General features: G+C 34.9%; 1 protein-coding gene across 1 annotated transcript; it reads left to right on the top strand.

The window, feature by feature from the left end:
- Positions 1-7,763: 7,763 nt before the first annotated feature.
- On the top strand, positions 7,764-14,036 carry LOC136275026 (uncharacterized). Its single transcript, XM_066083277.1, has one exon. It carries the CDS (start codon positions 7,764-7,766, stop codon positions 14,034-14,036), a length of 6,273 nt encoding a protein of 2,090 aa, XP_065939349.1.
- Positions 14,037-16,664: the final 2,628 nt, after the last annotated feature.

Here is a 16,664-nt window from a genome sequence, read left to right as displayed (position 1 = left end):
TGATAGTCGTTTCTGAAATTTGGTAAAAGCATATTCAAATCGCAAAAGCCTAATCGTTGCAAATTATTTAAGTTAGTTGTTAAATAATCGAATAATCGAACATAAATCACCCCGTACATCACTGAATGCAGATTTTGTAAAAATTTTTATTGGTGAAAACAGGGACGTATATACGTCCCTGGTGAAAATTAATGAAAACTCATTATAGTTAACGAAGACTGTGCTGGTAAAAGCGTAAATCGCAATATTAAGCGGGTCTAATCTTCGGAGATTGGTTAGGCCTAATGAATGATCGAACAACACGTACATAATATTGGATCATATATTGCATTGGACATATTGAATGAAGAGTTTGTAAAGATTTCAAGTATGAAGATATAATTTTATTGATTAAAAAACGAATCAAATTAATTTATGATAATCTGTAATTTGCGTATCAAACACAAACATGTTTGTTTTACTCGAAATAATTATCGTACGATTCACTGTGTAAACAACCGTTGAAGGTGAAGGTCGAGAAAGCTGCGTCACATCGGAAAGTTACTAGATTGTGCATTCCCTTTATTTGATTGAACATCGATTAAAGAATGTGAAATTGAAAGAAGAATAACAACATAGATATATGGTTTGACAAACTCCAGCATTACGTATTCCCTGCGTTTTGTTTTATCAGCGCAAACAAGTAAAGAATCGTAAGTGTAACAGGTCACGTGTTTGGTATAGGTCTACTCGTGTTTGTGAGATTTCAGCGATAGTTGTTTTAAAAATCCAATAAATATACCTTTAACTAGGCAATCATTTTGTCATTGCTTTGTTAGTAGCTTTCGATATCACAGTTTGGATTATTGCGTGTCATCTTGGGCGTAAATGTATGAAACTGATTATTGAGAAGAGTTATCGATCTTGATGTAAAAAAAAACAACATGAACCGATTTTCGTATGTACATTTATTTGTCCGCTACCGGTTTCACCTGAGGGGACTTTCCTCTGCGTCCGTTAGTTCGTCCGTCTGTCTGTCCATCAGTCTGTCAATCCCACTTAAGTTTTCCACACTTTTTTTCCTGATGCATTTGAGGAATAATATGAAATTTGCTGAACCACTTTAAAATGTCAAACTACATATCAAGTTTACACCTTTTTAGCATCTGGTTGACATATTTTCGAGAACATTAATTTTTTACATTCCAGTTTTTTTATTGTTCGGGTTCATTATCTTTAATAAACGAGGAAAGTATGTAGTCAGTAATTATATCGTGCATTATTTGTACCTTTCCTTTTATTGTTTCTATAACAAACAAGTAAGTTCTGTAAAATAGTGACAAGCATTGTGTTGTAAATTTAATCAACAGGTTTTTTTATAATATTACAATCGGCTTCGTTTTCGTGTCCCGGTTGGTCTGTTGATTCGGGGTACAGAAGACTGTAAGAAATGAAATTCTACATAACAGTGCAATGTTTTAAAAAATTTCTACTGGTCAGCGAATTCTTAATGGACTTGGCGAAATTACGGGAGATAAAATAGAGTCTTATTTTACCAATTTTTCATTTAATTTTTAAATTTCCTCTGTTCTTTTATCTCTGATTAAAGAATAACATCTTGTTTATAATAGTTTTGAAATAGATGTATGCTTCGAAGCTTTTATAGAATGATACAAACCGGTAGTGGTAGTGTATTGCTTATATGCAATACTCTCAGAATGCTTGTGTATGTTGAATTAGTATGATTAGATGAAATACGAATCGGCCGAGGTGTGTTGATTGATAGAAATATGTTATAACGATAAACAATGGCAAACACTTTGACATATTTTAATTTTTAAGGTTATCTGCTGTAAAGCAACATACATGTAGCTTTAGAAGCCTAAATCTCGGCCAGGAAAAAAAAATGTTCAGCGATCGTTAAATGAGCATGGGTTTCATGAGCATCACCAGAAACCAATATACATGTAATATATAAGCAGAAGGTTATGGGTTGGACAATTAAGGTACTTCACTACATCTAGACTTAAACTTTTTAAGACACTACGTCTCAAGATTGCGATATCAATGCTGTTAAACTGTTTGTTTACTTTTTTTGTATTGTGTATCATCATAGTTCAGTGGTTAAAGTTTCATACAGGCTGGGTCAGACTTGGTTGGTATTCGGTCTCAATTTACAGAGCGGCATCCTATCAGTTCGTACCACTTTTGAAGCACAGATCATGAGTTCAAATCCCTTGTGCTGTATTAAAATTTTTGAAATAGAATTTTTCATCTAAATTTGCATGTTTTTTTGTCAAGTTGACTAATATGCTTCTCATACATCATTCTATCTAACATTACATTTCAATAAGTTTCTGCTGATTAAGATTTGAGGAATTAGTTCAGTTGTAGTAAGCTGTCTTAAGTTTGCGAGAGTTAAAGTCTGCTTTACGCATTGTTGTTTTATGCATAAATGGTATTAAAAAATGCAGATACAGGTATTTGATTATATTGTATATGCAATTTCATCCTGAGAAATTATGTGATAAATCATTATTTAACACAGATACCTAAAGTAAATGCTAGACATAAGTGTGTATTGCATACAAGTACATATACAGGCTATAGGGTATAAATCATTGAAATCAATTTAAATTCTAATGGAATTATTTATTCATATTTGATGTTATCTTGCTAAAACAACCTTTTATGTTATACCACAAATTTTGTTTTGTGTTCTTGTTTGAAGTATGAATTTGATTTGGAAAAAAAGGACTGTAAAAAATAACTTTTGTCATCATCTTTCATCCAGACCAAACAAAACTTGAACTTAATAAGTAGTTTTTCATTTGAAAACTATGCAGCTAGTTTCAAACCAATTATCCATATGATAACAGAAAAATGTCTGGAAACTGACTGGCAGTGCCCAATAAAACTATAGTTATTCTTGGTTTATCGGTACTAATAAGTAAGTGAAACTCATGTATTATATTGACCTATTTATATTTACAATGAAAAATATACATTTATGTACATTTATTTCAATCAAAACATTTTATAAATGATTTTGCTGATAGTATCTATGCATTTCACAAAGTTATTACACATTTGCCCTCAAATAGTTATACAAGTTGAGATCAAATCAGTAAAAAGATTGTACTGATGTATCAGTGGCTAAACCTCTTTACCAGTAGGTAGTAGATCTTTGTAGAATAGATCTACTAAGCGAAGCAATTTGTTCAGTATTTGGTAATCATTAGCATTAGAAGACTAGATCATTTTATCTATATAAAAGTCATATTTGTGGTAGGAATGGAAAAAAAATGGATAATTTAGAGTTATCAAGCATGGCTGAGAACAGAAATTTTTGATGCATGCTTTTTACCATAAAAGAAAATGTACTTTGTGTTTAAATCAAACAGGCTGCTTACAAGCTGCACCACATGCTTCTTCAATGATAAGAGAAACAAGTTGTTATTTCAAGTAAATGAAAACAAAGTACTACATGTTAAAGTATTTTTACTCTGTGTGTGTTTCTGTGTTTAATTTATTACGATGCACTTTGTTTGTGAAGTATAATTTGTATACTATGTTTTTTAAAGATAAAACTCTCTCTCATTATAATGTAATGATCATCAAACATCTGAATTTACTTCAATCAACAAGCCTCTTTTAAAAGATAGAAATGGGTGGATTTTGTACATTTTAGACATTCAAACCATCCATTATTTAGTGTTTTTAGTGTGTAACCCCCCCCCCCCCTCCCTTGGGCATGTTTTTCTTACCCAGAGTTTGTCAATCTATACACAGGAAATGATTGCGACATTAACTTAAAGAGACAGTACGGATAATCTTATAAAAAAACTGACTTGAAAAAATTTTCCGATTGGGTTCAGTCATTTAGTACCACTCATGAAAATATAAACTTTCTGAAAATTACAAAGTTCTCCATTAAATAAATCTAATTATTAATTCATTATGATTAATAATTACGTATAACCTATCACATAAATACAACGCACATGTTACGGGGTCAGCCTTCTATACTATTACGCATGCGTATTTACTGTGAACAAAACACATGCAGGGCTCGCAAAGATTCTCCTGTACATGTGATCATGTGTTCCATTTAGGGAGTCCTTTTTACCTCGTATACCACGATGATCGGAGTTTGGCGAATGTCTTGTAGTTTTCAGCACGTGTCAATTACTGTCAATCAAAATCCACGTGGTACAAATAAACGATATAAGATTATTCCAGTTTGTACGACTATTAAATTTTCGTAAGCTCATAATTACATTACCGTAATTAGGTATGTGAAAGGGATTTTCATTAATTTCAACTGTTACAATCAACTTTATTTTTTATTTCCTAACAAAACAATGGGTAAATCTGCAGTTAAATCTGAAGTTATTCATGCATGTGTTTTTAGCTGTACTGTCTCTTTAATATATACAGGAAGAGGAAAATGTACATCAAAAAGTTTGCATATGGTTTCTTTTAAAGCAAAATGAGCTGCAATTTCATGTTGAAATTTTTAAAGAAGAAAATGTTATTTTCTACTTAAATGACAATAAATATCATGGTTTTTCATTAATTTCTGTGAGCTCTGTTTTTGTGGGAAAAGCCATTAAGAAGTCTTAATTAGAGCAAAATTGAATTATTGTCGTCCTGTACAAAATTGATCGGATATATTTTCCTTATATAAGTGAAATCTTTCTCCTAACAAAAATTAATGATTTTTCCTAATCTTATTTATCCTTAAAGTTTAAGTTACTGGCAGACTTTTCATACTAGCATGTTTTAGCAGCAAAATAAAATTCTAAAAGATACAGCTCATATTGCTTTAATTAAAATATAAATTTAGAAGAATGCATGCATCCATAAAAATGCTTGTACATTTTTTTCATGTTGTTGTGTGATGCAAAATCTATGACTTCTTTCCATTTCTTCTAAAAGAATACTTTAGAGACAGTGGTAATATAACAAGCATATAAGATTAAAATAGGATACCGGCATTAAGTCTCCCAAACAAAGTTTGGAGACTTATTATTTTTGTACGGTTCTTCTTCTTTTTCTTCTTTCCCGCTCTGAACTTTTCCATCGCGTTTCCCAGATATGACTGAACAGAATTGTACAAAACTCTAGGATACGATAGGCCTGAATATCTAGATGTGCACGCTTGTTTGATTTTTCTCATTTGGGGTTGGCCAAACACTTCTCTAGGGGGTCAGAAGGTCGTGGGATCTAACATTGAACCTAATGGGGAAAAATAGTATACTGTATTGTAAATGGTTATACCTTGAAAACGGACAAAGATTTCAGAATCATATATTAACTGTTACAGGCAATATATAGGGTTTATTAGATCTAACCACTGGGGTCATCCCCATCCCCTAGGTATTTGAAATGACCATATATCTCAGAAACTCTCAGAATCCTGACCCCTAAACCATTAATTACTTTTTCCATATGATAAGGGGCATCAAATGGTATGTAGGTCATGAGCCCCGTGGATGGTCCTGACCCCCCTCAAACAGGAAGTGCACAGATAACTTGAAAATGGTTAAGATCCCCACCCCTAAACCATATATATTCTTGTTCCTTTTGTCAAGGGGTTTAATGGTATGTAGGTCATTGGCCCTGGGTATGGTCTTGACCCCCCTCAAACAGGAAGTGCCCGTTTATCTTAAAAAAGTTTTACGCAGCATCAAATGGTATGCAGGTCATGGGCCCCAGGGGTAGTCTTGACCCCGCTCAAACAGGAAGTGCCTGAATATCTTGATAACGGTTAAGAACCCCACCACTAAACCATATATTTTTTTCCCATGTTTTAAGCAGCATCAATTGGTATGCAGGGGATGGGCCCCAGGGGTGGTCCTGACCCCCCTCAAACAGGAAGTGCCCGAATATCTTGAAAACGGTCGAGATCTCCACCCATAAACCACATATATTTTTGTTCCATGTGTTAAGGGGCATCAAATGGTATGTAGGTCATGGGCCCCAAGGGTGGTCCTGACCCCCCACAAACAGGAAGTGCCCAAATATCTTGAAAACGGTCGAGATCCCTACCCTTAAACCATATATATTTTCGTTCCTTGTGTTAAGGGGAATCACATGGTATGCAGGTTATAGGCCCCGGGGATGGTCCTGACCCCCTCAAACAGGATGTGCCCGAATATCTTGAAAACGGTTAAGATCCCCACCCATTAACCATATATATTCTTCTTCCTTGGGTCATGTTGGTTTACCTGATATATAGTAAAGGACCCCTGGAGAACATAATAAAACTTCAGAAATAAAATAAGTTCCAAATCTTATTGTCTGTTAAGTTATTCATATTAAATGCCATTTATCTACTTTATCATAAACTCTGGTTTTAGGTTAATCTATCTAGGTTCAGGAGGAATTTTATTTGTTTTATTTAGTGAAATCATGATCGACATCAATTTCCCAGCCATGATTTTGTATATCATTGAATCTCATTGGTTAATCATTAAGTGTTGACCAATGAAATTTTGGCTTTTGAAGTGTACTTTTTTTAAAATTCAAAACATATTGTGCCTCTAGTCAGTAGGTAAAGAAAGGAACAATCGATGTTTTGGAATTCGTAAGCGAGAAAATGTGTGTTTTACCTACCGGTTATATGATACGTCCTTAGAGATGCACATATAATGAAATGATGCATCCCGAGCAAAATTTGTGCATATTTTCTGCAGGAATCACGTCAAAATGAATCTTTCAGTCTATTTGTTGTGTATTTGATTGGTATAAACCCTTTCACTGTACAGAACTTTGTAAAACTTGGCATGTAAAGAGAACACTATATATATAAAGATTTGCAAATAACCAGAAAATTCCAAGTTTAAAAATTGGCAGATTCCTTAACTTTGTAAGATGTTCTGTAAGTAACTGTTGAATTTTTAAAATGATATACTATAAAGCTGATTTGATCAGTTATGGCTATTGCTGCTCAAGTAGTGATGTGGTCCCTGGGCCTCTTCTTAACTTTGACTTTGAAAGAACTTTTAGGGTGACACTCTTGTTAAGTTCTGTTTGCAAATGAATTTTGCAAAGGAGATTTGTTGTTTTCATTTTTTTATTTAATACATGATTTTAAGACAAAATTGTCCAATTTGGGAACAAACGCTGTTCTTTTGAAATTTTATACACTATTTTACAATACATTGGTTTTAAGCGGCAGATCAAAGAAATAAGAGATTGGATTTGTATTGACTGCCCCAAATTAAATGTACCATTGATTTCTCTCCTAGAAAGTATTGCAAAAATGCTAGTACCAAAGAATTAGAGAGAGAGAGAGAGAGAGAGAGAGAGAGAGAGAGAGAGAGAGAGACTGTTTTCCAGCATTTCCTTCACAATAATCATAAATAATGAATCAAAAGAGCTTTTAGTGTTTGATATGAGTTGTTTTTACCTATCTAAAATAGATTTCATATACATCAATAAGAAACAGTTGGAACACCCGAAATTGATATTTATCATTGAGTAAAGCTTAAGTGATATCATTATATATATTAAAACAAATATTCTGACCAAGAACATATTATGATCATTATGATCATATTATGATCAAGAACATATTATGATCATTTTAAAACAGTTTTTAAAGGAAAAGTTATTCCACATAAACGTAAGGAGAAAATAATGTTTTATTCAAAGGCCATTCATTTACATGGTATATCCTTTTAATGGATAATTTAAAGTGTTTTTTTTATGTTATTTTTTTTTAGATGCCAAAGAGAGCTATAATTGACAATAGGCGGAAACGCCAGAAAGACAAGATGAGGAAAAGACTGAAAAGAGAACAGATGGCTTGTTCCTCTGATGTTACAACACCACATGACACTGCAAAGTCTGTTGTCCCTTGCAGGTCAACGGATGGGGCTGTCACGGTCCCTCCTGGTAGTCTTCCAGGGTTTGGTTTGATGGGGTTTCCACCTAAAGAGGAAAAACCCCTGGCCAGGATGCAGGCCTCGCCTTGTGTGAGAATGCATTCACCTGCCCCGAGGTTGCCATCTCCTCGGGGAAGTCGTCTGTTTGTCAAAAACGTGACAAAGGCACCGTCCCCTGACTCCCCAGCGTGGGTTTGTACTCCTGCGAGAGTACCTGGGCATGATGAAGGCTCTGAGCCTAGCCCAGCAGGTCAGGCGCAGCTGGACTCCTCCGTGCTAAGAGGGTTCAGCAGTATATCAAAAGATGAGGAAATAAAGACAGTTTTCAAACCGGCTTCTGATCGTAAAAATAGTACTGACTTGGTCACAGTAAATCATATGTTTTCAGAACAAAGTAATGATAGAAACACAAATAAAAATGAAGATGAAAATGAAATGGAAAACACATATTTTACAACTTTTCTTCAAGGTTCATTTCATCAGGCACATCCTATGTTTGGTGACAATGCAGGTACTCAGTGTGTTGCTAACTGTTTAGCGGGGCTAGCTTTTGAACAGGTTAAAAGTACTATGCACTGGACTACTCAAGACATGAACAAGATTTTAGCAACTGGTGATGAGTTTTACACATTTTTACAAAGAAGTTCTTTGATGCATAGCAGATACTTGCTTGTAGATGAGTTGCCTCAGTTCTTTGAGTGTTACAATAGTTCATTTGAATTTACAACAGATTCAACATTAGCAAGTATTATTTGTCTCTCTGGCGAAGAACCATGCTATGAAGACTTTAATGCATACCCTTTAAATGAGGCTTTACAAATTGCTTTGCTGGAATCAAATGGGTGTTTTGTGTGCTTTGGGGGAAATACCTTCTTAATAGGAAAATCCAATGGATTGTTTTACACCTTTGACTCCCATTCAAGATCAACTCGAGGCTTATTCTCAATTAGTGGGAAAAGTACAAGACTTTTGTTCAAAAATGTTCAAGATTTATTGAACCATATCCAGAATCTAGCTACTTCAATGGGGTTTTCAAATATTGTGGAATGTAACATAACAGCGGCAAAATGCAGGGTAAACCCTTTGGAGCAACAAGTCTCAAACAACCATATTGCTGGAAATCAAACTGAAAAGAATTGGTCTGACAATTCTACAGATGCCAGTGTAGTAGATAACCACGATGACGATGATTTAATGTTTCTTCATTGTGAAGAACATAGATTTCAATTTTGTCCATTGTCCAAAGCTTTAAAACATGAATGTTGCAATGAGTTAGCCTTACCATATTTTCAAAAGGATGAAAATACAATTGAAATGCATTCACGAGAGTTAGGTAGACCCTCTTTGACCAAGGATATTACTGGAGATGGCAATTGTTTTTTCAGAGCAGTTTCCTATTGTCTAACTTGTACAGAAAGTCACCATTATGCTGTTCGAAGTGCTATTTGTAATCACATTTTGGAACATGAGGATAAATTTCAAACATTTCTGAGGTCTAACGAATTATCAGTCAAAAGCCATGTGTCTTTAATGGAGAAGGAGGGAAATTGGGCAACAGAGTTAGAAATTTTAGGATTTGCTCATATGTTGGATGTCAATATTTACACATTTTCAAATGGTACATGGCTCAAATTCTCAGGACAAAATATTTCTGCATCTATCAGACCAAACCGAGATGGGTTATATTTAAACCACATGAATGAGAACCATTACGATGTTGTTCTGGAAGTTGGTGAATTACTTGTAAATGATAGAGACAGCACAGAAAAGAACCTTCAGAAAAAAGAAAGTGAAGAAAATTCAAAGCAAACAATACGTATTGCTAGAGAAGAAAAGAAGCTTCAATACAAAAGGGAAATGTTCAGAAAAAAGTACAGAGAAAATGATGACTTTAGAAAGGAAAAACTTAAGAAAGCTCTTCTTAGGTACAAGGAAGATGACGAATTTAGAATTTTAGTCAAAGACCAAAAAAACAGAAGATATCAAACTGATCTTGACTTTCGCAATACGACTAGACTTAGAAGTAGGGTTAAAAGTCGGGAGCAATACAAAGACAATGCTCACAAAGAAAAGGTGTTGAAAAAAGCTAGTGTCAAGTATAAAACTGATACTGAACACAGAGAGAAAATCAAGAAAAAGAGAATTATAAGGTATAATACAGACACTGTACACAGAGCAGCCCGTAAGAGAAAAAGTACAGGCAAGTACAAAACAAATGATGTTCATAGACAAGAAATGAAAACGAGGAGCTCAAAAAAGTATAGATTGAATGAGAAGCACAGAAAGAATGTGAAACAAAGAAGTATTGATAAATACCGTGTGGATGAAATTAATAAGGAAAACGTTAGAAAAGCTAATGTTCAAAAATATAGCAAAGATGATAAGTTCAGAGAAAATCTCCTCCGTACTAGCTCCTTAAAATACAAAACTGATGAAAGTTTCAGATCAAAGGTCCAAGAGAACAGCAAACACTACTATCATTCTTCTCCTAGTGTAAAGAGAATGAGAAAAGAAAATGTCCAGCAAAGAAGGTTAAATAAAAAGATCAAACTTGAAGATGTTGAGGAAGTCCTTAACCTATTCAAAAGAAATACTGCTCGGGGTCCAGATTTTGCATGTTGCAGCTGTCATCGGTTATTGTTTCAAAATCAAGTACAGACGTGTAATAGAGAGGTATATGCCAAAAGTGAAAAATCTGCAGAAGTTGCTAGTACTTGCATTAAAGAAACGTTTTTGCATCAATGTGAAACATCATGTTCTAAAGATTGTTCAAAATCTTCATTGTGGATATGTTTTACGTGTCATCGAAAAATCATTAGTGGTGAAATTCCACCCGAAGCAGCAGCAAATAACATGTACCTTGATCCTGTCCCTGTGGAACTTTCCCGCTTAAATAGTTTGGAACAACATTTGATTTCCCTACATATACCTTTCATGAAAGTTATGGCTCTTCCAAAGGGTGGACAGAAAAATATCCATGGTCCTGTTGTTTGCGTGCCATCTGATTTGAAGAAAACAACTTCTTTGCCTTTGAAAGGTGACGAGAACCTTTTGCTTCGAGTAAAATTAAAGAGAAAACTGAGCTACAAGAGTTATTATGAATATCAATTCATAAACACAACTCATGTCAACACTGCTCTTGATTACTTGAAACAAAACAACAAGTGGTATACCGGAATCTCTATCAACAGAAACATTGAGAGTTTTGAATCAAATGAAGATGCCGAACAAAATGAAACTCAAACATCAGATGAAAATAATCAACAAGAAAATGCTCAATCATTTATCGAAGATACTGAACAGGCACAGATTGCAGTTGACACTTGCCTTCAACCTTTAGATATTGGACAAGAAGTTTTAGACCATTTCTTCGATGATGTTTTCAATATCGCTCCAGCAGAAGGAAATAACCCGGTACGGATGCTCCAAGAACCAGGGAACGAAGCAAAATCATTTCCCTGCCATTTTCCAAAAGGCAATTTTTCATTTGATGAGCAAAGAGACAAAAGACTGACACTAGCTCGATATTTCAATAATAGACTGATGAATGCAGATAACAGATTTGCAAAAGATTCAAATTACATATTCTTCAGCCAGTACATGTCAGAACTAAATCAAGTTATTGAAAAAACTCAGATCTCTATTCGAAAGGCAATTACAAAAGATTGTAAAGGGAAGTCGATCAATTCTGATATGTTACGCAATCCTGAAATGTTGTCGAAACTGTTGAGGAATGATGAAGCAATTAGGTTTATGCAGCCAATTAGAGGTACTCCTGCATACTGGTCAGCAATACAGAAAGATCTCTTTGCAATGCTTAGACAGCTGGGAATTCCAACATGGTTTTGTTCCTTCTCTTCAGCTGAATATAGATGGAATGATGCAATCAGTTCCTTGCTAAAACAGCAATGCGACACACGAAATCCTGATTCGTTAGACTGGTCAGAGAAAAATGAAAGTTTACGAAGCAATCCTGTCACTGTAGCTAGAATGTTCGAGCATAGATTCCGTGTCTTTCAACGTGACGTTATTCACTCACAAGCGGAACCTATTGGGAAAATAGCAGATTTCTTTCAAAGGGTTGAATTTCAACAAAGAGGATCGCCACACATGCATTGCTTGTTTTGGGTAGACAATGCTCCGAAAATAGATCTTCATGGGAAACAAACAGTAGCCGATTTTATCGACAAATATGTAACCTGTGCTATACCATCTGAAAATGAGGATTCTGATCTGAGAAAAATAGTACTAGATGTTCAACAACACAGTAAGAATCACTCAAAGTCGTGCAGAAAAAATGGATCAGAATGTAGATTTAACTTCCCTAGGCCACCATCACAGCGTACTTTTATAACAGAGATGCATGATGACGACGATGATAGTGATGAGATTGCAGAAACTCCAGATTTGCACCAACAGAATTCTAATCAGTATCTCACCAAGTCTCAAGCAAAAGAAATGTTATTGAGTGTGTGGAATAAGATTCAAAGTGAATCCTATGAATTTAAAACAACAGATGAAGTTTTCGATGATCTTTCTCTGACGCAAGAAATGTACGAAAATGCACTGAATGTTTTGTCTAAAAAGTTGACAGTTGTGCTCAAAAGGCACCCAAATGAAATGTGGACAAACCAATACAATCCATGTCTCCTTAAATGTTGGAATGCAAATATGGACATACAATATGTTTTAGATCCCTTTAGTTGCATTGTATACATAGTATCGTACATATCGAAATCTGAAAGGGAAATGGGGATGTTATTGAAACAAACAAAATTTGAAGCCCAAGAAGGAAATCTTGATGCCAAACAAACAATGAAAAAAATAGGATCTGCATATATGACACACAGGGAAGTTACCGCACAAGAAGCTGTGTACAGAGTTTGTAATTTGAGAATGAAAGAAGCTTCAAGAAAAGTAATATTTATACCAGTTGGAGAAAACCCTACTCGCATGACAAAGCCCCTTTCTCAAATGAAACCGAAACGTCAGTTACCAGAAGATGATTTAGAAGGGGAAGACGACGATGACGAAATTTTCATGACAAACATTGTGGAAAGGTATGAGAACCGACCAAACAGCATTACGTTCAATAACATGTGTCTAGCTGAGTTCTGTTCTGAATATCGCGTACTTGCTAAATCCCAAGTTCCAAAGGGAACCAACGAAAACGTTTTCGAACTTCAAAATTCCAAGGGATTTGTTCAAAAGAGAACAAGAACAAAACAAGCAGTTGTGAGGTATCCTCGATTTAGTGCAGAGAAAACACCAGAGAAATTTTATCAATCTCGACTACAGCTTTTCTTTCCGTACCGGAATGAAACACAATTGAAACCAGAATCGTTCGATTTGTACGAGGCATTTTATAATAAGGGGTTTGTAAAATTGCAAGACACAAGATGTGTAAAACCGGTCAAAGTTATAGTGGAATCAAATCATGCTCGATATGCTGAAAATGAAAATGTTATAGATGAAGCTCAGGAAATGTATGAAAACATAGGAGAAGCAGAAGATGCATGGGCAAATTTGTGCCCCGAAACAGAACGTGATAGAGATGAATGTGTTATGATAAAGTCTCAGCGGCAAAACTCCGATGAATTTGTCGAAAATATTCCAGACATTGAAAATGACATGAAAAAAGCTGATGTCTTATATCACGTACAACAAATCAGCGTCTCAAATGTAGAAATGTTGAACATAGTACAGAATCTAAATGAAATCCAACAAAAAGTGTTCTACTATGTGCGAGACTGGTGTATAAGGAAAATTGTAAATGAAAACCCAGCTCCATTTCATATATTTCTTACTGGAGGTGCAGGTACTGGAAAAAGCCAAATTGTAAAAGCTATCAATTTCGAGGCATCACGTCTTTTCTCTAGAAGTTTGTCTTCACCTGAAGCTTTGTCAGTTTTGCTGACAGCGTTTACTGGCACAGCTGCTTTCAACATTGGTGGCAATACAATTCATAGCGTTTTCTCTTTGACAAAATTCTTGCCTCTGCCATACGAACCATTAAAGGAGCAAACTTTGAGTGAAATAAGAATGAAACTTGCAGACTTGCAGATTCTTGTCATTGATGAGGTATCGATGGTGTACAAAAGGCTTTTATTCTACATTCATGAACGATTGGTGCAAATTAAAAAATGCAAAGACCCGTTTTGAGGCGTTAGTGTAATAGCTGTTGGTGATTTCTTTCAACTTCCACCTGTAAAACAAAGAAAAGACGAGAGATTGTACAAAGATAACGCATCATATCCCATCGATTTCTGGCGAGAATTGTTCCACGAAGTAGAAATGACTGAAATTATGCGTCAACGCGATGATGTCCCATTTGCAACAGCTTTGAATTTGCTGCGCACAAGAACTTTAGAAGAACCTTTAGCAGCTGAAACAATGAACACAGTTAATGAATGCATCAGAGAAGGCCCCGCAGATGTTCTTCATGTATACTCTACAAATGATGAGGTGAACACATACAATTTGGACATGTTGAAACAGAAATGCAAAGATTTAAAACAGATTGATGCAAAAGATTATCGAAAAGATAAAACCACAGGAAAACTCTGCCTCAGAGACAAACCATGCCAAACGAAGAATGAGAGTTTATCAAGTTCATTACTGTTTGCAGTTAATGCTCGTGTCATGTTGACCAGGAATTGCGATGTCAAAGATGGCTTAGTAAATGGAGTTATGGGATACATTTCGCACTTTGAACATGGAGATGCAGACAAAACAAATGTCAAAGCTATAGCTGTTGTATTTGACTCTGAAAATGTAGGGAAACAAACTGGAAAACGAACAAAAAATGGAAATCTGGTTTTGATTGAAAGAATCCAGGAAGAAATAGTTATCAGAAGTTCGATCTCAATAGTAAGACAACAGTTTCCATTAAAACTCTCCTGGGCCTGTACAGCTCACAAGGTACAAGGTATGACTGTAGAAAAAGTTGTTGTCAACCTTTACAGAACATTTGCTCCTGGTCAAGCTTATGTGGCATTAACAAGAGTAACATCAAAAAAAGGATTATTCATCGAAACAACCGACAGAACAAAGTTAACAAACAAGTTGTATGCTGACCCAGATGTCAAATCAGCCATGGAAGACATGCAAAAACTACCACTTGACGGACCTTTTGATATCTACAGCAATAGCACAATAGTTGTATTTCATAACATTCAAAGCCTGAACAAACACTTTAACCACTTTAAGGTCGACATGCGATTTACAAAGGCAGACGTGATTTGTTTAACAGAAACATGGTTAAAACCTGACCAGGAAATCACACAGCTTAATCTAAATGGCTTTAAGTTTCACCATATTACAAGGACACAGGCATATAACAATGACGATGAGAACACAAGGCTGTTGCACAATTCAAAAGGAGGCGGAGTTGCTTTCTATCTCAAAGAAAATGATGATAAAAAACAAATTATTCATCATTCGATCAAAAACATTGAAAGCATTGTTGTCAAGCTTTTGAGGAAAAACATAGTATTGGTCAATTTGTATCGACCACCTACATTAAACGTAACCACGTTTTTGCAATCTTTAAAATCTCTTGTAGACACAGTAAAATTACAAGGCGAGACTTGCATTTTCCTAGGAGATTTCAACGAAGATACGAAAACGAAAGGACCGATACAAACTTTTATGGAAAACAACGGGTTCACTCAGATAGTAAATTTTTTCGCAACAGAAGGTGGAACCACCTTAGATCATGTTTATATCTCAAACCCGATCCACCCACACACAGCAAGAATCTCCACTTTTTACAGTTATCATGAGGCTGTAGCTCTATTTCTCTGAAATAAAGTACGTCTTATAAGACCAAGAACAAAGAAGTATAATTAATCGGGAAAGTTTCATCGTGAAAATTTTTATCCAAACTTCCAACTTTACCAATTTATAATTGCTGCATTAAGCGGTAAATTGTGTTATATTCTTATGATTCCTTGCAATTTTGAACAATTTGGCAAAAATGGAAAGTTCTTTTCTTTAAAAAGTCAAATAAGGCGCTAATAATCTTTTATTTGATAAAGGTGCAAGTACCAAGCGGGTTCTGTTTAAAAAATATGAACATATGATTTTTAACGAATAGAAAAAAAGATTTTACTATATAATAACTAAAACATATCGCTTTACTTTTGAGCTAGTCAGAGATAGGATAATTCTAGCCATATAAAAACTTTAAAGATATCGCTTTGAAATGCGCAGGCATGTTAAGGCTTCCCGATGGATTTTACAGCGATGTGTAGAAAGTCACTTGTCTGTACTTCATACGATATGACGTCATAATTAACTTTGACGTCACGATCTGCATTCCTGTCGATAGTTCCCAGGGAATGTATCTCAACGTTAAAAGTGCATTACATCAAACCACTATAAAACTGCATGTTTCCTTTACATATATGCTGCCGTTAATGCTGTACGTACAGAATTCATTCATATTAAAAACCAGTATCAAATAATCGGCAGTTGTAAAGCTTCGTTATAAGTAAAAGACAATTTATAAACTAGTGGTTTGGAGACTGTCCCTGCTACTTGTAAACAACTGAATGAAGAAATTTTAATGCATATAAAACCAGCTTGGCGAAGGTGAAAGATCAACATAATTTTAGAATATTTTACGTAAAATTGGTAGAGAATGTAACTACCAATGTGAATCGTGCTACGGAAACCTACGGATTAGCCCCACTTTTTTGTAAATCGCTTTTGATTAGTAAAAATGTGCATTATTTTAATGATTTTATGGAATGTTTCATCAATATCTTCGATAAACGAAATATCTAT

Source organism: Magallana gigas, chromosome 4 (genome assembly GCF_963853765.1).
Source record: "Magallana gigas chromosome 4, xbMagGiga1.1, whole genome shotgun sequence".
Lineage (NCBI taxonomy): Eukaryota > Metazoa > Mollusca > Bivalvia > Ostreida > Ostreidae > Magallana > Magallana gigas.
This window is presented reverse-complemented; position numbering and strand designations above follow the sequence as displayed.